The sequence below is a fragment of the Rhizophagus irregularis genome, chromosome 4 (genome assembly GCF_026210795.1).
Source record: "Rhizophagus irregularis chromosome 4, complete sequence".
Lineage (NCBI taxonomy): Eukaryota > Fungi > Glomeromycota > Glomeromycetes > Glomerales > Glomeraceae > Rhizophagus > Rhizophagus irregularis.
The window spans coordinates 3,373,066-3,395,775 of NC_089432.1; the positions used below are offsets into that span (position 1 = coordinate 3,373,066).

Here is a 22,710-nt window from a genome sequence, read left to right on the forward strand (position 1 = left end):
TCTTCATAAAATTTGTTACTAAACTCGTCCCGCTTGGTAAAGCCTCCTACTTTTTTTAATAAAATTAATGAGTTATAGGCCTCATATTGAAATTTTCGCCCGAAAAGGCCTCAAACATAGCCACAAATGTATGGTACAAATTTAGCGAAGTGGATCATTTTCTGTCACATGACAATTTTCTCATTTTTACTGCTATTGTTTTACATATATATAATAAAGTGTGCTACATATAGTGATGAAAATACTAACAAACTGAAGTTAAAACATTTATGGAAGGAGCTGACATGTCAAGTTGGAAGAAGTAGTAGAGGTAAAATTCCAGAATGGTTTGAAAAAGCTTAAATACAAGAGAAGTATAACTAAGAAATTAACACTACATCAGTAGCAAATGGGATAGACTGGAAACAGTAATTGATCAAGAGATATTAAAAGATTTGCTTATAATAGATAAACGGTTTTAATTAGATAGATAAGTTAATTAAGAAAGGGGAGTTAGGAAAGAAAAAGTTGAAAGATAATTATCTAAAATTAAAAAGAGAAGTAGAGCATTTAGATGCTTGTTAAAGATGCAGCTAAATAGATGATGGGACGGTATTGGTTGGGTAGTATTTAACGATCAAGATAATTTATTAGATAAAGGATATACTGTATATATAGGAATAGAAAATAATTTGTGTCTTAGAATTAGAATTAGTTGCGTTAGTTAAAATAGGTGATAATAGCACAGTAATGATAATTTGGCGGTTTATCAATTGTGAGATAAATTATTTTGTAAAAATGTAGGTAGTACAAGAATTTTTCTACGGAAGAATGTATTTCAATTTCCGTGCGATTCTAATATTAGGGTTAACGTGATTAATGTTGAAGCGCATTTTAATGGAAATGGTTGATAGTTTGGCAAAATGTCAATATACGAGACCAATAAGAATCTTAGCGTAAACCCTAAGTAATACTTTGGAATTTGGTTTGATCTGGCATAAGAAATTAATAACTAAATGTCCATTAGAAATTTATAAAGAACTGAATCAAAACAATATGGTTAGCGCTAAACCTCAATAAGCAATATAGAATGAATCTGGAAATGGTAGAAATGATTGGAATACATCATACGGGATTATTATGAAAGAATTTAATCATGACATATCCTTCAAAAATAATGATTTAAAGTTTGAAATTTGCCTACTATTGGAGTTATGCAATCCTGAAATATATGCGTCGGGTAGATGTATTCGTTGTGGCCATTGCATAGAAACTTGGACGCATATATGGATTTGTGAAAATTATTCATCAGGAAATTTTTTTAGGCGTAACCATGCGACCAGGGTGTAAACTTACGTAAATTTGTGTAAATATATGAAAAGTTCGTGGACTTGTGCTTAATCTCAAGTAAGTAAAGTTTAACATTTAACGATCCCTTTATCCCTTTAATAACTTCATGAAATACCCTTCCGTTGAAAATAACTTTAGATCTATCATTTAATATAAAAAAAGATTTCAAACTTCAGTTTAGATATTTCCAACGCTTGATTAACATCCGGAAATTAACTTAGATGTAAGAATTCGTACAGATAAAATATTCAAAGAGACCATTAAATCCTTCGTGAATAATACAAAGATTAAGTAAACAATATATTTGGGATATTAGATGTAAAGGAGTCATTGATTGGGAAAGAAAACATCCCTATAAAAATTTTTCAGAAAAATGATTACGTGTCTGAATTTCTTCGAATAAAAACACAGTTTTTTCCGGAATTTTTTTTATAGGGCATGGCATCGCGAAACAAATGAAACGACTAAGTAGAAGGGATTATACACTCATTCCATCATATAGTTAGTAAAAAAGCTAAAGAAAGATTCGTTCTTGTATCATAGAAAGATGGATTGGTCGTCAAAATGAATATATTAGTAAATTGTAATATAGTCAAGATTTGTCAGATTTAATAATGGTGTAGTTTATGTAGAACCTAATTATTCTAGGAATTTTTCTTTGTTAGATTGGTTTTCAATTTTTATTTTTTATTTTTTGTTATCATCAATGTTTTAATTTTTAGAATGGGTTACGTATATATAGTATGTCTATTTCGTGATGATACATTTTCATATAAGAATTATTGATATATCGGAATTTTACTCTCATCATGTGATCTAGATTTAATTACAGTCTGTCTTCCTTAACGTAAGGACGATGTACCATCAAATAATTAAATCAAAACATATAAAACATATGCAAAGTATCACATAAAAAATTATTATCAGAGATTTTTTTAATAATTCTGCACGGTTAAGGATTTTAAAATGGCATTATTAATAATAACAGAAACTTGATGACCTAACTGCGAAGTGTAACAAAGGGTTACAGTTCTCGTGATGTATATAGAGGTTGATGAAATTAAATATATAATGCTCAGATCGATCATATGAATAAAAGTTGCTCACGCGAAATGTAACACATAATCTTGATGTGAGTTTCGTCATGACTCATGAGTAATTGAGTGTAGTATAAATATAGTATCTCGACTTTTTTTTAAGTCTACCTTTTCTATGTCTAGGTCTTCTATCTCTTTATTAGGCCTTCTCTTTATTAGGTCTTCTCTTAGGCCTTTTCTTTACATCTTCCTTAAGGTATGTGGGTTTGGGAGTGTGGGTTTGTGTATGTTTGTGTATTTCCTCTTTTCATATTTTCGTTTTCCCCTTTCCCTGTCATTCTTCCCTTTCCCTTTCCACTTCCCCCCTAAGTCAGCAACAAACAATAATTACATATTACATAGGCCATAAATCGTCTAAATTACATACACCGATTAACTCTTAAATTTTTTTAAACATTTTTTATATTTATATTAAAAAAAATTTTTTTCATTCCCTAACCATTTCTTTCTATTATATGAATTAAATAAAATAAATTAGTATCAGTTACAGTATACTTGCCCTTAGCCAGATTTAGTAAGTAACAAGTGGAAAAAAATGGTGAGTGTAAAAAAGAGGAAAAATCGCAACAATAATTCCAGTTACTTACGTTTGGATGTTGAGACGAAGGTTACCTAGTCTCCGTTATTCTGTAGTTGCGATAAGGTGGTCATGAGCATAAGCAGGGTGGCCGAGGTCACTACCGTATGTATTGTCACTACAAGTATACCATACAACCATCATCTGTATGGTCACTTCATAGAAAACTATATGGTGCTGCAGAGTCACTTACCCACTTTAGCTTCGCCAAATGCTTGCTTAGGCTGGTCCTAACACTCACATTGTATATTTGTAGACATGATTTATGCCCATTGTTTTCATATAGAATGTTCACGTAGGTACGTGACTCTGCAGGGAATCTCAGGTCCAAAATTTTATCTTTCTTTTTGAACAGGCTCAAAGTGTTATTAATGGATTTACCATTATTATAGCTAAATTGTAGTTCCAGCCATAGGTAGTCCAAGTATCTTATCTTTAATATTTCGATTATCTGGCATAAACTTTATTAATTGTAAAGGAACGAGATTGTGATTATGTGTTAAATCAATACAATCCGACCTTAAAACACAATAACATGATCTATTTATAGTAGGTTTATTATTTACAGCTCACTTTTTGAACAAACTCTTTCTCCATCTTATTTCTTTTGTATTTGCTATGTCAAGTCTTACATTAAACTATATTTTGTATAATTTTTACAAAGAAATGTAATTTTATTACCTTCTTTAATATATCGTATCTATAGATATATTACTTACACTATTAGACATGTTTTCTATGAAAAAGGAGACTGCGGTTATAATGTAAAAAAAAATTCAAGATTCCGCGTATTATCTGCTATTTATTTTTAGCTTATATCTCAATATTTCCGAATAAATATTCTTCCCTTGATAAATTATCTTCTTATTAGTACCAGAATTATCGGTCTTTTACCTATATACAATAGTTTGTACAGTACATTAATAAGTATACGTTAAGAATCTCCTATCCTGAGTGAGATCGACCTGTTAAAATGATATACGCAGTAAGTTTTGCAGGAAAACGGAAACCGTTATTAGGTCCGAAGTAGTTGTTAAATTATAAAATCTGTCATCTAAGGAACATGGGTTCAGTTTCTGGAATAAGCAGAATAATTGGGAATTATCAGACATCAGGACATGACGTCATCAAACGTAGAAGTACATAGTCCTTCGTTACACTTCGGAGTTCGGACTAACAATTACTATGTATAATAATAACAAACAGGGAAACCGTGAAAACGTTATTACAGAGTTTGAATATCGAGAAAGAAACTGGATTTAAAAGAATGTGAACTTAGGAAACGAGAAGCAAAAGTTCATATGTAATGGAATTATCTGATCTTGAGAAGAGATATGAATTAAATCAAAATTAGTGTTTAATTATTAGCTTAGAATACTATAAAATTCGTAATTCAATCAGTTCTAATTAGGCTAGCAGTGTAATAAATAGGAAAAATAATCTTTGATTACAGATATAAAGCATTATTTTAATAAACATGACAATTATGATAAAAAGAATAAAATAAAACAATCAAAATAAAAATTAAACTGTTGAGGTATAAAAAATGTCAATATCACACATATTAAGTTCTACATTCTATTCTCAATATCGATTTTACTATTTTAGCATCATGCAATACTCAGCAAGCTACTATCGTCTTTCTCATCTTTCTAGGGTAGTCACACCGTACGGAGCTCTTAGTACATTTGTGTAACATTTATTATATACCATAAAAAATTTCATTATACTATACATTTAGCCTTTTTAAAATTAACGTTTAGTGTCACCTAACTCAACTTTTAAAGAACAATATATGATCATCTTGATTGACCGATTTAAAGAATTTCAAATATTGTAAATATTGTAAAGAAATAAAATTGAAAGTGAGAAATATTTGTTGTATTCTGTTTCGTCAAATTATTTTGTTATGCCCTCAAGTGTGAAATTTATATTGTAATTTATTGTAATTTGAATAAATGATTAACATTTTTTAATCTGTTTCTGAAAATGGAAATAACACAAAGATGTCTGACAAAAAAAAACCTGTTTTATTACGAAATGGGAATAATAAATAAGTTTCAAAGAAATAATTTGGTTTAAAAAAAAATAAAAATTTCTTTTCCTTTGTTCAACACTTTACCGCAGTAAAACTTTTTTTTTCTTTGATTTAATATGTCTTCTAATATCGAAACAAAAAGCTCATTCATTTGGGTTAAAGAAGCAATATCTAAAAAACATATTAAAAGTTATGATTATAAGTATTTTAGCAATATACAAGAGATTGGAACGGGTGGTTTTGGAAAAGTTTCTCGTGCAATGTATAAAAATTCGGAGCAATATTTGGCGTTAAAATCTTTTATTAATCTTGATAATACTACTCTTGAAGAACTTTCTCGTGAGGTGAATATAAAAATACGATAAATACTCTCTCTTCTTAAAATCTTTTCGTAATTTTATTTACTTTTCTTAAATTACCAAGCTTGCCCTTCATCGTGATGTTGACTTTCATGATAATGTGATCAAATTTTATGGAGTTACAAATTTAGATAAAGGTATAGAAACATTTCCCAAATAATATTTTTAATTAGTAAAAATAACACTTTTTGATTTAGACTCTACTAGTGACAAAATGATGCTGGTGATGGAGTATGCAGATAGTGGATCTCTTCGAAGCTATTTGGGGACGAACTTCAATAATCTTACTTGGTATGACAGGTATAGCCTAGCATACCAGTTAGCTTGCGCGGTATCATGCTTACATGATGAAGGAATCGTACACCGTGATTTGGTAATTTCAATCATTTATTAATAACTATAATTCATGTAATTTATATAAAAAAGTAACATATTTAAATTATTTAATAGCATTCCGGTAATATATTAATTCATCAAAATAAAGTCAAGTTATCAGATTTTGGATTATCCAAAAGAATTGAGGCATCATCCAAAAAGAAATCAAGTTTATTTGGTATAGTTCCCTATATTGACCCAAAAAAATTTGATATGAACATTGAATATTCATTAAATGAAAAGAGCGATGTTTACAGTATTGGCGTATTACTATGGGAAATATCGAGTGGACAAATTCCTTTTAAAGATGTTTTTTATGATGTTTGTTTAGCTACAAAAATTTTCCAAGGCCAAAGGGAACAAACTATCGATGGTACCCCTGATGAGTATACTAGACTTTATAAAGGTAAATTTAATTATAATTGAAATTTGCTTACAGGATACAGGCTTTAGTTCATTCAAGATTCATACATTTAAATCTAACAAATATTTATTCTTAATCTAATAGAATGTTGGAATGGTGAACCAGATGATCGTCCTATTATAGTCGATGTTGTGAAGAGATTAAAGTTGATAATTTCACGATCAGATACGACAATTAAAAATAAGAATTTTCTAATTCCAAACGACAATATAAATATCGATTATATTAGTATTAAGAATTCATCCCGCAAAAATACATCTCAGCTTATCAAAGATTTGGAAAATATAGAAGTGGAACAAAACGAAAATACGCTCGCTAAGGTTGATGAGAAATTAATTGATGAAATTGTTAACCTTATATTCAAGGAAATTGATGAAGAAAAAGATCAAGAAACAAGAAAAAAACATATTCTTAATAATCTTAATAATGAGATTACGTTACCAAAAATTTATGATTGGTTGTCAATTAATCAAAATGAACCAAATTTCATTTTTTTACTCGGGTATTTTAACTATTATGGAATAGTAACTGGTGAAAATAAAAAAGAAGCTTTTAATTTATTTAAAATTGCCTCTGAAAAAGACCATATATTAGCATATTATTATGTAGGTTTATGTTATGAATTTGGCAATGGAACTGTAAGGAATGAGAAGTCTGCTTTTGAATATTTTAAAAAAATAGCTAATAAAAATCACGCATTAGGACAATTCAAAGTAGGGTATTTTTATTATAAAGGGATAATCGCTAAAAAGAATTTAAAAGAAGCTTTTAATTGGTATGAAAAGGCTGCGTATAATGGAAATTTAATAGCTATGTGTAATCTTGGTTTGATGTATAGGAATGGAGAAGGTACTAATAAAGATCTTGATAAAGCAATTTATTGGTATAATGAATCTGCTGAAAAAGGAAATCAAGACGCTCAAAAGTCTTTAGAGAAACTTAAGAAAATTAAGGAAAGAAAAAGGACGTGGTCACGTGCGTGGTCATTAGGGCCGTGGTCGCGGAATACAACTTAATGATCGAAAATTATTGGGCGAGATTACAAAATTGCGGTTAGAGAAATGCATAATTTCCCTTTTAAGAAAATACCAAAAAAAAATTAAAAATACTTTTTAATAAATGCATCGTGATCGATTTAATGTATTTTTTAGTAAAGCAAATTTTAAATAGTTGTAATTTTTCATTTCTAATTTATGTAAATCACTTCATTTTATCGATTCTATAAAATTTTTAAATATATGCACAATAAATCAAATTTTCAAATGATTTTTTTTTTTACATTTTAAAAAAAAAAATATCGAAATTCGAGGTATAGGTTATTAACGTAAAAGTATCGATCCTGATATATTAGCTTGTATCTTTGTAAGATACCTTCCATATTAATTAGTCCGAAGTGACTATATATTTCTACGCAAGGTAGTATGTACGTTTATGCAATATCCGGATATCCATCCAGCAAAAATGTCATTCTCGGTATATTCAACTAGGAAAGCGGAAACCGTTATTAGTGGTTAAATTGCAGAATAATTGGGAATTCTTGGACATCCGGCGGACGTGACGACATCAAGCGTAGGAGTAAATAGTCCTTCGGACTATTTATTTATTTATTTATTTTATGCGAAGCTGGACAGTCAATTAAACATAGTCCTTCGGACTAATTATATGTCTACCAAGAATAATGATATTTTTGCTTCGCACGTGACATTGTACAACAAAAAAATTTTCTTAATAATGGTTTCCGTTTCTAATATATATATACTAGAGAACGGTTTCAAAAACCTTTGTTAAGTCTGGAGCATAAGTAAAACTAGATGAACCAATTGCATACGCGTAAAAATAAACAGTCCTTCATTACATCAGTCGTGATAGTTTATCATAAAAAAATAAATCTGAAAAAAATTCATTTTCAACATAAATTAATTTATTAGCTAACCGTACATATTTTCCTATTCTTAATTTTTAAAAGTTTGTTTAAAGTTTTTTGAGCGTCTTGATTTCCTTTATCAGCAGATTCATTATACCAATAAATTGCTTTATCAAGATCTTTATTAGTACCTTCTCCATTCCTATACATAAGACCAATATTACACATAGCTATTAAATTTCCATTATACGCAGCCTTTTCATACCAATTAAAAGCTTCTTTTAAATTCTTTTTAACACTGATTCCCTTATAATAAAAATATCCTAGTTTGAATTGCCCTAATGCATGCTCTTCATCAGCTATCTTTTTAAAAGAGTCAAAGGCTAATTTACCATTCTTTACAACTCCATTACCAAATTCATAACATAATCCTACATAATATCGTGCTAATATATGATTTTTCTCTGAAGCATTCTTAAATAAACTAAAAGCCTTCTCATAATTTTTATCTGTTCCTATTTCATGGTAATTAAAATATCCAAGCAAAAAAATATAATTTGATTCATTTTGGTTATTTAATAACCAATTATAAATCTCTAGTAAAGTAATCTTATTACTATTGAGATTATCAAGAATAAGTTGATTTCTTATATCTTGATCTTTTTCTTCATTAAGCTCTTTAAAAATAATTTCAACTATTACATTAATTAATGTTTTTTTAACTTCATTAATATCATCGATACTATTTAATGTACTTTCATTTGTATTTTCAAAATTTTGAATAGCTTGAATGATTTTAGATTTTTTATGCGATGAGTTTCTAATGTCCATATCTTCAATTACCTTTAAGTTATCAACTTCTATATTTGACGGTGAAATAAATGCTTTTAACCTTTTAACAACTTCAAACATAGATGGTCGATTATCTGGTTCAATATTCCAACATTCTAAAAGATAAAAAAAAAATTATGCCAACTTTATATAAAAACTTGATTAGGAAATTCGTAAAACAAACAATTGAGTTTAAATATATATTTACCTCTATAAAGATTAGCATATTCAATGGGAGTATTAAAAATGGTTGCTTCTCTTTCACCTTCGCGAATTCGCATGGCCAAACAAATGTCATATGCAACATCTTCAAAGGGAAGTTTTCCACTGGAAATTTCCCATAATAATACACCAACACTGTAAACATCACTCTTTTCATTTAATGAGTTTGGATCATTACCACTCGTAAAAAACGTTATTGGGTCAATATAAGGAATTACTCCAAATAAATCTAATTGCTGCTGTTTATGCAATGTTTCAATTCTTCTTGATAAACCAAAATCAGCTAGCTTGATTTTATTCTCATGTATTAATATATTACTAGAATACTTTTTCAAAAAAAAAAATTTATTGTTATATAACAAATCTTATAGATATTAATGATAAATAATAAGAATTAATAAATTACCAGATCAAGGTGCACGATTCCTTCGCTATGCAAGCATGATACAGCACATGCTAATTGGTATGCCAATTTGTATTTATCTTCCCAAGTAAGATTCTTAAAGTTCCCTTTCAAATAGTTTTGAAGAGAACCACCATCAGCGTATTGCATTACTAATAAGTAATTCTTCGTCATTCCACTACTTGCAATTTCTAATAAAAAAGTTTCGTTGAAAACAAGGATTATTAGATAAGGATTATATGTAACTTAAGATGTTAACATATTATATGATTATTGTAATACCTTGATCTTGAGTTGTAATCCCATAAAAGTTAATTACGTTGTCATGAAAAGCTACTTCACGTTGAAGTTCGAGCTAATAAAATTATATAAAAATATTTAAGTATAAAAAATATAAATATATATACTAAATTATGCACGTGCAGTAGATGACAATATTCTGATTATCTTATTTATCTGACGGACTTTAGTCCCAAAATTATTTTTTTCACATCCCCTTAAATGTCACCGGTCACGTGGGCAGAATTTTAATTATAAAATTGGTGTTACAACGGTAAATCGGCCGATAATATACAACGGCGCCGGGTATAGTTAATTCTACAACGATCGAAAAAAATTTTAATTTTATAACCACCTCGTGAACAAGTTCCTTAATAGTAGCCTTATCAAAACTAAAAAAATATTTTAATGCTAAGTATTGATCTAAATCTTTCCATTTAGCGCGGTAAACTCTCCCAAAATTTCCATTTCCAATTTCTCGAATATTGCTAAAATGTTTATATTCATAAAATTTAATATGATTTTTAGAAATCGCTTCTTCGACCCAAAATAACAATTCATTCACTTCGTTTAAATTGTCGGTTTCAATGTTACGAGACATGGAAAGCGCTAAATTACTAAAGCGTTAAAATATTATTCATGCGTTAAATAAAGAGATTTTTTTTTTTTTTTTTTTTTTTTTGAAAAAAAAATACATGTATACAGCATATATATATACAGAAACTTCATTAATTTCATTGTTCTATAATTGGTAGTCTTTGTTTTCTTATTTTGAGTAAGTTAAGAAAGAGATCTTCGATCACGTGGCTAATTTTTTAAAACGTGCACTTAAATTGATTGTCAACCGGAGTTGTAGACCGGTTCCCAATCAAGGGGTATTAAAGTTTTACTATAGTAATAAAAAATACAATTGCCATTTTCAGAAATGTTGACACAATGTGTCGATCATTTCTACACCGAACACACAGCGAAAAAAAATTTTTTTCCTTTATAAAACAAAAAATAAAACTTTAGTAATATATTTTTAGGTAGTGTGCATAAAAAAATGTATAAAAATTAGATAATTCACATATATATTCACATGTATTTGCTTGTGTTTACTTGTGTTCGGTGTGTTCGGTATAAATATTCACATTTCCAATTTTTAATTTTTTTTTTTCATATATAAAACTATGCAATCATATTTTTAAGTTCGCATAATTTACGGTGTGTTCGGTGTAGAAATGATCGACACTGATTGTAAACATTTCTGAAAACGGCAATAACAACGATAAATTAAATAATATTACATATTACAAACTGTACCATACATAGTAGTATAATTTTTGTGTAACTGTAAGACTAAATTTATGGTAAAATGAAATTTTTTTTTTCGAGTAAAACAAAACTTTCTGTATTTCTATAAAATTGTATATACTTTTAATTTAATTTTTTTTTTTTAAAAAAAAAGAAAAAAATATTCACCATGTCTCAAAACAATCAAACTGATAATTGGGATGAATGGGTTGAGGATGCCATTTCTAAAAAATATATTAAACATTATGAATATAAATATTTTATAAATATTCAAGAAATTGGTACTGGCAGCTTTGGGAAAGTTTATCGTGCCAATTGGAAAAATTCGGAACAATGTTTAGCATTAAAATCTTTTTTTAAACTTGATAACACCACTGCTAAGGAACTTATTCATGAGGTGCCTATAAAGTACACTTGTTCTTAATATGTCATTATAATAACTTTAACTGAAATTTTATTCTATAATTATATTTAGCTTGACCTTCAACGTGAAGTTGCTTTTCATGACAATATTATAAGTTTTTGTGGAATTACAATTGCTGATCAAGGTATATAATAAGTTACTTAATTGTTTGTACTTCATGGCTGTTGGGTCCATACGAAGAACGTATGTAAAAGACACAACTTATACCATACTATATCACACTTTTTATATATCTGGATGTTCTCGACGTTTATGTTTAAACAATTGCAGTTGTCCGTAAATACAACACTAAATAACTTTTTTTTAAAAAAAAACAAATGTTTAGAAAATACAAATGATCAAATAATGAAGTACTTATTGGTAATGGAATATGCTGATAGCGGGTCCCTACAAAACTATTTGAAAACAAACTTCAGTAAACTTACTTGGAATGACAAATGTAACTTGGCATATCAATTGGCTTGTGCAACATTATGTCTACATAATGAAGGAATTATACATCGCGACTTGGTAATTCATTATAATTTAATAATTCGAAAGATTTATTTGTGTCAAATAACTTATATAATTTATATCATCTCATAGCATTCTGGAAACGTGTTAGTTCATCAGAATGCTATTAAGGTATCTGATTTTGGATTATCAAAAAGAATTAAAGAAATATCCAACTCTCAATCAAAATTATTTGGCGTTATTCCTTATATTGATCCAAAAGGATTCGCCGGACAGCAACCATATTCGTTAAATAAAAAAAGTGACGTTTATAGTATTGGTGTGCTTTTCTGGGAGATAACAAGTGGTAGACCACCTTTCGAAAATGAACAATATAATTGTGATTTAGCCGCACGAATTGCACAGGGTCTCAGAGAAACCATTGTTCCAGGTACACCTGGTAATTATGTTGAGCTTTATGTTGGTAAATATAATTTTAATGATTTATACTAGTGGTCAACCCGTTATCAACGACATTCTATCTAATAGTTACTTTTTTTATTTAGAATGTTGGAATAGTGAACCAGATAACCGCCCAACTATTAATGACGTAGTCGCAAGATTGAAAAAAATTATTAATACGTCAGATAATGCAAAAATTATTTATGAACCAACATTTAGTTCAAGTACTCATATAAGTATTAACAATTCATTAGTTGGAGGTGAATTATCTCAAATTTTTGATGAAATAACTACAGGAGCTTTAAAATCATCCAATAAAAAGACAAGTGTTTTACTCGAAGAAGAGGATCCGAATATAATAATTAAAGAGATATTAGATTTTGTTTTTACAATAACAGAAAAAAAGGAACTAACCTTAATAAAGCAGAACATTATTGATTATTTTAATAAAAATGAAATTGATACACTGAAAATTTACAAACAATTACTAGATAATCAGAATGACGTAGATTCCATGGTTTTGCTTGGATATTTTTATTATATGGGAGTCGAGACAAGTAAGAATTATGAAAAGGCATTTGAATTATTTAAATATGCATCTAATAAATCAAATAATAGCGCATCAGGACAATCAAAATCATATGTATTAGCAAATTATTACGTTGGAATATGTTACCACAACGGGTATGGAATTACAAAAAATGAAAAATTAGCTTTTGGTTATTTTGACGAAGTAGCAAATAAAGATTATGCAGCGGGACAATCAAATGTAGGTTATTGTTATTGTATGGGAGTAGGTATTATAAAAGATTTAAAATTGGCTGCTCATTGGTATCAAAAAGCTGCAGATAACGGAAATATATTAGCGATATACAATCTTGGCCTTTTATATTTAAATGGAGATGGTGTTAATAAAGATCATGTTAAAGCTTTCAAATTATTTGAAAGATCATCTGAAGAATATTTGGGTGGAATTGTTATATTAGGACGTTGTTATGAATGTGGAATTGGAACCAAAATTGATAAGTGTAGAGCATTCGAACTATACCACAAAGCAGCAGAATTAGGGGATAGTCAAGCTCAATATAATCTTGCTTTTATGTATAAAAATGGATACGGAACCACAAAAGATTTTGATAAAGCAACTTATTGGTATAGAAAATCTGCTGACCAAGGACATGAAGATGCACATAATAAATTATATCAACTCTCAAAAGTTAGGCGTGATGACTGTAAAATCTTGTAATTTATTTTGGTTCGTGCATATTATTTATTAATAAATTATTAATTTTCATAAAATAACTATATTTAACCGGGAAGAAAATTAACCGGTGGCCAGAATTACATAATTCCAAGTCAAACCATAACCAGCATTAACATTAATTCCTTGCCGGTTAATTTTCCCCCGTTATCAATTTATAGATAAATACGTTTTTTTGCTTTTATATATGATTTCTTATCTTAAAAAATAAATCAAACATATGACGCAGTTATGCATCATTTCACAATGAAAATTATTGTAAAATAAAATATCAATGATTGAACCAGGGGTGTACGATTAAAATTTTAGCGAATGTTATTAGTTTGTGTAACATTTATCTTGGACAAAAAAAATAGCACAAAAATATTAATTAAAAAGTTCAGAAACGTTTATTTTAACAATTTTTTCTTCACGCTCAAATAGGCAATAGCAACGCATTTCTCCTTATTATTATGTACGCGTTTAAATCGTGCTACTAGATAGAGGTGATAAATGATAATTAGCCTTACATATAGGAGGAAATACCTCTCCATTGCAATGTTGTTATTTATGACACCATTAGGTACATTATGTTCACCACCTGCAGCATAAAACCAGTCCTCATCCGTATGAACATCATGTACCAGAATAATAGTTGCTCCTATTACGGTAGGAGCCATCTGGCGCAGCTATATGAGCAGCAATTATATTTGCATTATTCAAAGCTATTTCAGCAGCAATATTGCTAAGGCATTCCACATCTAATATGGGTTAATTTCCCCTTTTTGTTCTTTAGTTTTTGTTCGTACCAATCTGCAGCCTTTCCGGTTAAACATAATTCGAAAAATGCTAAAACTCTCTGTTTTCCAGCAGCATTGTTAGTTGTCATTCCAGAGGCTGTGACATATAATCTGAAATCTTTAATGAAATTGTCTACGTCTTCATGTGCTGAGTCACTAAATCTAGGCGGTGGATACCATGCCATTCCTGGTTGTTGATTTAAAAGTCCATTATTTTGTAAGATTAAAATTTTTTGTTGTAAATTATTAATTTGCTGTTGTAAATTGTTATTTTGAGTTTGTGAGGCTCGGAATTGTTACCTCCAGTTTTGAGCTTAACGAATACAACCAGTATGACATCTCTTCCATCTTTCAGTATCATGATTATATCTTACAGTCCATCTGCGAATATTTCTCCTATAGACTGTAATTTGCCAATTTTTTCGTTGATTAAGTAATTGTAATGCAAAATTTTGCATTAATAAATCATTAATTCGCCTTTTCCTATTTTCAGCAATTTCCCAGTACTCTCTGCGAGCATTTCATTCATCTCTTTATCATCCGATCTGTTCTTAATGCCTGAGCTCGGGCTTCATTCAGCTGATGTCTAAGATCTTCCACTACCTATTTTCTTTATTCAGTAGATTCTGGTATTGATCACGCTCTGTCGCAATATTAGCAAGATTCTGACGTTTTAAAGTTCTAAGATCCAAAGTGGAATTTTGCAATGATGTTGCATCCTGACGAATCAAGTCTAAAAAATGGTTAGTATCATCACAAAGTATGTCAAGATTAGTTTGAGTTAAAGGCACTCTTCCTTCTATAAGCTGGCGAATTGTAGTAGTCTATCAGCAATTGCTGGTAAATAATTATTTATAATGCGTTGTATTGGATCTGGATTGCATGAGCTATTAAGGCTGTTAAAGCTGTCAAGGTTAAGATCGTTATCTATAGGAATATTTTATATGGAGATTTTTTGATATCAGTCCTAAACTTTCCTACTGTATCTTCCAACTGAATGATTCGATTTATCTTGGACAACCAATGCTTCCTCCTTTAATTCCAAATGATCTCTGCATTTTTCAAGCTCTGCCTTTAATCTTTCTATTTCGTCCTCACGTGATACAACATTTTTTTTCAAGGTATGAAATATATCGCTCACAGCATTCTAGATCATTTACAAGTTTGCGGATTTTTCTTTATTAGTAATATTGTTAATCAGCTCTGGTACTAATTTTTCCACAATTCTTAATTTCTGCGATATGCACCCGTTACACCCATCTTTATCTTTTGTTAACCCTAAGGGAACTTTATTATACACCTAGGTGGTATTATCGGTCAGTAGAGAAATTTCATGAGGAAGTGAAAAAACAAGGTTATAATTTTGACTTATCTGATGATGTACATGATTTTTTACATAGACAGGTAGTATGGCAAGTGAATGCACCTCATCCTAAGTACATTTCATATGCCTCCTTTACTGCTATTCCTAATGAAGTTAATATGTCTGACATTTAATATGCCTATGCCTTCTGACAATTATATGAGATGAATATTTAAGTATCGTTTGCTGTAAAAGATATAGCTTCACGCTATCACCGTAGTCTTGCTTTGACTGATAAGTTATCCACACATACCGCTAAGGCATTTTGAGACTTTATATGATGATCCAGATTGTCCACTCATGATAGGGGAAAAGAGTATGTAGCTAAGTGTAAAGAATTATTGACTAAACATGGTGTAAAAATACAGTATTGCTAATTCTAAACGTAAGGTGAGCATTATTGAACGTGATCACTTGATTGCAGAAAAACACTTTTCTTACGCGTGAAGCAGTTGAAGCTAGGCTTGCTCCTAGCGAACAGTGCAGAACTTGGATTAAATATCTTTGTGTACTAGATGATGAAAAATTTAATAATTCTGTTACAAGATTAATAGGTATGACCCTCTGCAGAAGCGATAAAAAATAAGAAAGTTTATTCCAAATCCTCTTGTAAATACAATAGACTTGATGAGTCACGTTTATTTACTTGAACATGTGGAACTTAAAGGTGGGCCTAAACGAAGAGGTACGATATGAACTGAAGTCATGAATTATTTGATATTGGAGAAGTTCGTGTACATAAAAATCAACCAGTCCTTTATTGAATCACTTGATGGACCAAAGCATAGGGGAACCATTACTCATTAATGATGATGTTGAACTACCTCCTGAGAGTGTTCTTCATTAATAATTACCCTCAATTTTAAGTTATGGATATAATTTTCTCATTCTAGTGATTATTTTATTTATGAATAATTACTTAATTTGATTTTATTATTCCAAAGGATAAAAAATTATTTATTAAACGATGACAACATTCAATAAAGAACAAAAGCTTTAAATTTAGACACACTTGGATTTCAATAGACTTTATCGAATATCAAATGGTAAAAATTGTATGAAAATTATAATAAATTAAATAAAAAGACTTTGGAAAAACACTGGGTGAAAGTTATCAACACAATTATCATTGGATTTTATAACCAAGCCCATTACAATATAAGCAAATCACAGAACCAGTTCCCGCACATCGTGAGCAAACTAATCTCAATTGTAACCCATTTATGACAGGTTGGATAGCACCTCCAGCGCCACCACAAATTCCACAGCAGACCCTCCCATTACCACAACAAATACGGCACTAGAGGATTTGTTATACAATTAGCTCAATATTAACTCTTGGAAAGTAATAACGAAAAAAAGATAACTTACTCTAGTCATTTCGCTGTATTATAGAACGTATACGGTAAATTAGTGGTAAACTATACTTGCACCGGAAAATATTAGCTTTAACGATAATATATAGTATGTGCGAGGAAATTCAAGAATGAAAATTCACTTTTGATTAACACAAAATGAATAAGACGGGAGTATAAATATCTAAACAAATGATCCCATTGAATGCTGAATTGGGAATCTAATCAAATGATTAATCGCTCAAATTGGAATAATTAATCGTCCTATTCTATTATCTATGAAAATTTCTAAATGATGAAACAGTATGCGAATTAGGTATTTAATCAAATGATTAATTTCTCAAATTGGAATAAGTGTTAGATTCTATTATCAGTAAATAACGAAACGGAATGATTAATCGTTCAAATTGGAATAGTTATATGTTATATTCTATTATCTATGAAATTTCTAAATGATGCAAAAATGAAATACTATGACGTAATTACCCTCATTCGCAATGCTAAATTCAACCTTTTGTCATTCAGAAACTAATTTTCATTTTATCTTTATTGGCGTAATTGTAATAACAGTCAGGTGATTAACATAAAAATAGGCCAATCAATTATTGGTCACATGATAATTTATTATGAAAACGCTACAATTTTTAACGTTTATAGTTTAAGCAAGATGTTGGGCGTGTATAATACTCTTTTGTTCTTTTCACTAATCATTGACATATCACGCTATCTATTATTCTTATTATATCTAAATAAAAGAAAATAACTGATTTATATATTAACTTCATTCAAGAGGAACTTCTGTCGCACAAACAAAAAGCTTGATATAACGGAATTTCACGTGATTTTATATCCATATACCAATTACCAGAAATTTTTACTGGAATGGATGGTTCCAGCATATCGAATCCCACTGTGTATTTAGTGAGTAAATTAGTCGATATTAAAAAAAAAGCTGTGTCAATAAGCGCCATATATCTATAGCAGAAGCAATTAACAAAATTGGCTAGAACTCATAACGGTGCTTGAAATGTAGAGTACTGTTTATAATTTTATTATTGTAGATATGACATAATGACATAATGATACTATATATTCATTTTAAAAAATGCTCCGTAAACTAGATTATACGTTATCGTTCAGCCAAATAGGATCATGCAGATTTTCATAGACCGATATTTTTATTAGCCATAGCAATAACACAATATTGATATAATAAAGTGGAGTAAAAAAATGACGTAAATGAATATTCTGTAGGAAAAGTTTAAATAAAGCTTATAAAAATGAAATTTATAGAAAGCTTATTTATGATGTTATTAATTAATGCATGATCAAAAACGTCAGAACGATAACACTTTTGTGGGGCTATATCGGTCACAGGACCGAATGATTGGATGAAAATGGGCCACGTAGTGGCCATTTTCACCAATCAATGAAGGGCCCTGTGACCGATATAGCTACTCCCCCATCCAATAATATGTATATATAAGCCACATGATGTAAAGTATGATAGGTTTTGATCAATATAGAGCACTTCTCCTTTCATTTCTCTTTTTCTCTTTTAAAACAAATGGCATGTTCAAAAACATTTTCTGGTGATATACCAGAAGTGATGCAAAATATCATAAAATCACTTCATTCTTCTATTTTGATAAATAGAAATTGTTGTTTTCTCGCGATACCTTTACTTTGGAAAGATCCTTTTTCTGTTAAATATCGAAATAATTTATCACATCATTTCATTGACACATATTTTTCATTTTTAAATGAAAATGACAGAGATAAAATTAATAAAATTAAATTTCACAAGTCAGATATAATAAGTTCATATAAACCTTTATTTAATTATCATACTTTAATAAAAACCTTATATACTTTCAGAATGGAATTACATGTTATAAATTGGCTCAACACTACAAGGAACTTCAAATGAAAAAGCTTATAATCAATTAATTACATTACAAGATGAATCTAATAAAGAAATCAGATTGGTCAAGGCAACAACCTTTTTGTAGAAATAATGTCATTTTAAACAAACTACATATAACGTTTGCATTTTATAATGAACAACTTTTTAATTCTATTTATGAGTTGATTTTAAATTTAAATAATCCAACGTTCATATCAAATATTGAAGAATTTACTTTTCATTTATTTAATTATAACAAATAATTCTCTATAATTAAACAATTTTTGTCTTATCTTCCATCAACTATATTAAATATATTGAATTTTTTCTTTTAGGATCAAGATAGAGAAGAAAAATTTATTATTACAGATTTAATTAAATCACAGTCACAACTTTCTTCGATTTTCTTATGATATATTAAGTCATTCATTCTTGGATTCTTTAAAAATTCATCAATAACATCATTAAATTTTGGCTCAGATATTCCATTTGATTTGAGTTATGATGCACTTTCTCATCCTACTCAACTTGAATCTCTTCAATTTAAAGATTGCGATTTGGATTCAAATATTTTTCGAACTTTACTTAAAATTAAAACACCATTGAAGATCAAAACTTTGGTCATTAAAAATATTCAGGTTAGAAAAAGTATCGAAATCGAATTATTCGTTCAAAAAGTTGGTTATTATATTAAAAAATTTGATTTTTGATATTGGATTTATTTATACCATTTTAAAAAACATTTATTTGATGCCATTATTAATTATTGTGAAAGAATTCAATTTCTTACATTTATGTCATACTGATTTTAATGTTATTCCTAAATTATCTAAAATGATTTCCAATTTTAATAATACTTTTAAATTTCTTACCCTAGAAGTTAATTTTATCATTATAAACATTTTTCTTATAATGTTATTTTTTATGATGATGTTAATGTATTGAAAATTAGTTCAATGATTTTAAAATTATTATGTGATTCTTTACCTCCTAATTTATGTTATTTAGATTTAAATCTTGTGGTTAATCCTGATGATTTAAAATTACTTTTCGATAATTGTGATCAAATTGATCTTAAAAGATTATTAATTAGAAATAGAAGTTCTCATAATTTAGATGTTACTTTAAATGTTATAAAAGATTTTATTAAGAATAAGAATTTGAATTATTTATCCTATTCTATTAGAAATGATTCTAAATTTCGAAATAATTTGGAATTTTTATTTAAAGAAATTCAATCATTTGTTAAAATTAAGAATTATTATGATTTAACTATTAAATTAGATAATATTGGTAATATAAAATTCAATTATTGAATTTTATTACATAATAATTTCTAATAATTGAAATTTAAATTTATAATAAAGATACAGTATTTTTATAAAACATGATATGTTCTTTGTGTTGAAAATTATCTAAAATATCCCCAAATACTAATTTATAAGATCGATATGATGTGAACTTCAAAAAATCATTTTTTAGTTCATCTTGATTTGATTTCTACTCAACTCACACAAAAGCAATCATCGTAAAATTAAATAGAAATAGAAGGTTTGGTACTGTGTCGTACTGTACTTCAAAGGAACTTGTATATTTTTTTCCAAAAACAGCTGTATCGGTATATAGGGGGGTTTGATGTGTTCTGGATCGCTCAAAATTAAGTTTTGAAATAATTAGTAAAATTGGTTTTATTTAATTTTTATGAGTTTGCATTTTTTGTATATTGTTTGATAATAAAGATAAATAAAATACTTGCATTTATCTATGTATAAAATCTGTAAATAAATACGTTATTTAAGATATTTCACATTTTAAAATCTTTCATGTTCTGTATTTGCTTAAATTTTAATAATTTATTTAACCAAAAATTACAAAATAAAATAAATATATAATTTAAAAAACTGGTTATTATATTTTAAACCCGTAATTTTCACTAATTTAGTTATAAAAAAAAATATTATTCTACCAGCGAAGAAAAATAATAATCTATTCAAAATATTTTAACGTAAAAACCAACGTTAAACAGATTTTAAATTGTAGTCTTTGTTCAAAACTTTACTGTGCTTATTAAATTCGATATTTTTGAACCTAAAAAATATTTTACTAAATAAGTTTATCATACCTTATTTGTAAAGTTTTTAAACTCTTCAACATATCACAGAAACTCAGGGATTATATAAGCTGGGATTGACTTAAATAACATTATCAACATACGCGTAATGGATATGGCGCGTAAAATAATATTACATCATATCATCATACTAATCACAATGATTCACAGTAAAATTATCTATAAAAACGCTTTTTTTCCTCATGGACTTTTTAGTTTCGAAAGTTTATTCTCTCAGTTTTCTAAAAGTTTTAGTTTTGAAAGTTTTTTTTCTCCTTTTACTATTTTTTATTATCTTTAAATATTATTTAAATATTTGCTATTTCTTTATTTCTTTAACATTCATTTTTTTCTTTAATATACAAACACCAACATTTTTCTAGCACCTTTAAACAACCGCCCTCCACCAACTCTTGTTAAATATTTACGCGTTATCTATAGCGTGTTTTGATATATTTAATACTCTATCATTTTCTTTTCTTGAACTTATATTTAATACATAACTTTCGTTCTTATCCTTTATACAAAAGTCTTGGAAGGTTTCTACTTAAATGTCAATAAAGATAAAGTTATTGGGCTTTTTTTGTTATTTTGGTAAGTGGAAATGACTAAGCTGGGATGTATAAGGGATTTGTGCACCTAGAGTGTTTCGGTTATCCTCCTCTTCTAGAAGTTTGGTTACCTTAAATGAGAAAACAACAGAAATAATTTCTCAAGCTATGTCGCAGACTTCTGTATGTGGGGCCCTTCCCTTTGGTGGTGGGTCTCACGTCTTATTATCAATGTGACAGTACCTCTGCACGAGTTTGATCACTCACGATATATCGTTAACGTCAGTTGATAGTAGGCGTGGGGGCTTGAATCTGTCTTTTCTGCAAAGCTTACTTAGAGTACTCGAGTCTTCTAATATATTTTTACCATATATTTTATTTTTTAGGTAATAAATAATTCAATCTAACAAGTTGTAAATCTTAAAATCTGAGAAATATTTTTTTGGAAATAAAATTAAATTTCTTATATGGTAAATAAAATAATGAATTATATTTTTACTTTTATCTTTAAACAATTTTTTGAATTTATTAAATTGAACTTATCCCGATATACAAAACTAACAATGAGAAAAATTTTTTGCTAATGATTTATCTAAACGTTTGACTGTCAACTTTTAATTAATTACTATAAAGATTATATCATTTTTATATTAATTGATTAATTATCTCCCATAAGTAAGATCAGAAGCGGACCAACCTTTCCATCATACTAATTTTACGTAAAAAAGCTAATGGTAACGATCGCCTTACAAAGCTTTTCTCCCCTACTTTTGACCTCCACTTCCTTTTCCCTTCTACCCTTTTTACTTTTCTTACCAATTTTTATTATATAAACTATTAAATAGTAACTTAGAAACTAACTCTGCCTTACTATTTGACATGTCAACTTGATTCGAATTCATCAGTGATCATTTAATTTCCAATTCACCATCAGATGACTGTCCAGAAATCTTCAAATGTTTGTACGATTCAA

At 28.5% G+C, this 22,710-nt stretch overlaps 5 protein-coding genes across 5 annotated transcripts; 3 read left to right on the forward strand and 2 right to left on the reverse strand.

The window, feature by feature from the left end:
• Positions 1-5,157: 5,157 nt before the first annotated feature.
• Positions 5,158-7,435, forward strand: OCT59_024044 (uncharacterized protein; the record flags this gene model as incomplete). The annotated part of the gene is made up of 5 exons (XM_066135133.1): positions 5,158-5,385; positions 5,465-5,537; positions 5,598-5,773; positions 5,851-6,181; positions 6,284-7,435. The coding sequence occupies 5 exons, from the start codon at positions 5,158-5,160 to the stop codon at positions 7,213-7,215; spliced, it is 1,740 nt and encodes a 579-aa protein (XP_065991186.1). The 3' UTR covers positions 7,216-7,435.
• A 688-nt stretch (positions 7,436-8,123) lies between these two features.
• On the reverse strand, positions 8,124-10,399 carry OCT59_024045 (uncharacterized protein; the record flags this gene model as incomplete). Its single annotated transcript, XM_025330147.2, has 5 exons — positions 8,124-9,010; positions 9,103-9,442; positions 9,523-9,710; positions 9,802-9,874; positions 10,154-10,399. 5 exons carry the CDS (start codon positions 10,397-10,399, stop codon positions 8,124-8,126), a joined length of 1,734 nt encoding a protein of 577 aa, XP_025183768.2.
• An 864-nt stretch (positions 10,400-11,263) lies between these two features.
• Positions 11,264-13,658, forward strand: OCT59_024046 (uncharacterized protein; the record flags this gene model as incomplete). Its single annotated transcript, XM_066135134.1, has 5 exons — positions 11,264-11,491; positions 11,570-11,642; positions 11,844-12,028; positions 12,104-12,434; positions 12,517-13,658. 5 exons carry the CDS (start codon positions 11,264-11,266, stop codon positions 13,656-13,658), a joined length of 1,959 nt encoding a protein of 652 aa, XP_065991187.1.
• Positions 13,659-14,045: 387 nt separating this feature from the next.
• Positions 14,046-14,637, reverse strand: OCT59_024047 (uncharacterized protein; the record flags this gene model as incomplete). The annotated part of the gene is made up of 2 exons (XM_025331711.2): positions 14,046-14,397; positions 14,462-14,637. The coding sequence occupies 2 exons, from the start codon at positions 14,635-14,637 to the stop codon at positions 14,289-14,291; spliced, it is 285 nt and encodes a 94-aa protein (XP_025183770.2). The 3' UTR covers positions 14,046-14,288.
• A 5,395-nt stretch (positions 14,638-20,032) lies between these two features.
• OCT59_024048 (uncharacterized protein) lies at positions 20,033-20,392 on the forward strand (the record flags this gene model as incomplete). Its single annotated transcript, XM_025324899.1, has 1 exon — positions 20,033-20,392. One exon carries the CDS (start codon positions 20,033-20,035, stop codon positions 20,390-20,392), a length of 360 nt encoding a protein of 119 aa, XP_025183773.1.
• Between the last annotated feature and the right edge of the window lie 2,318 nt (positions 20,393-22,710).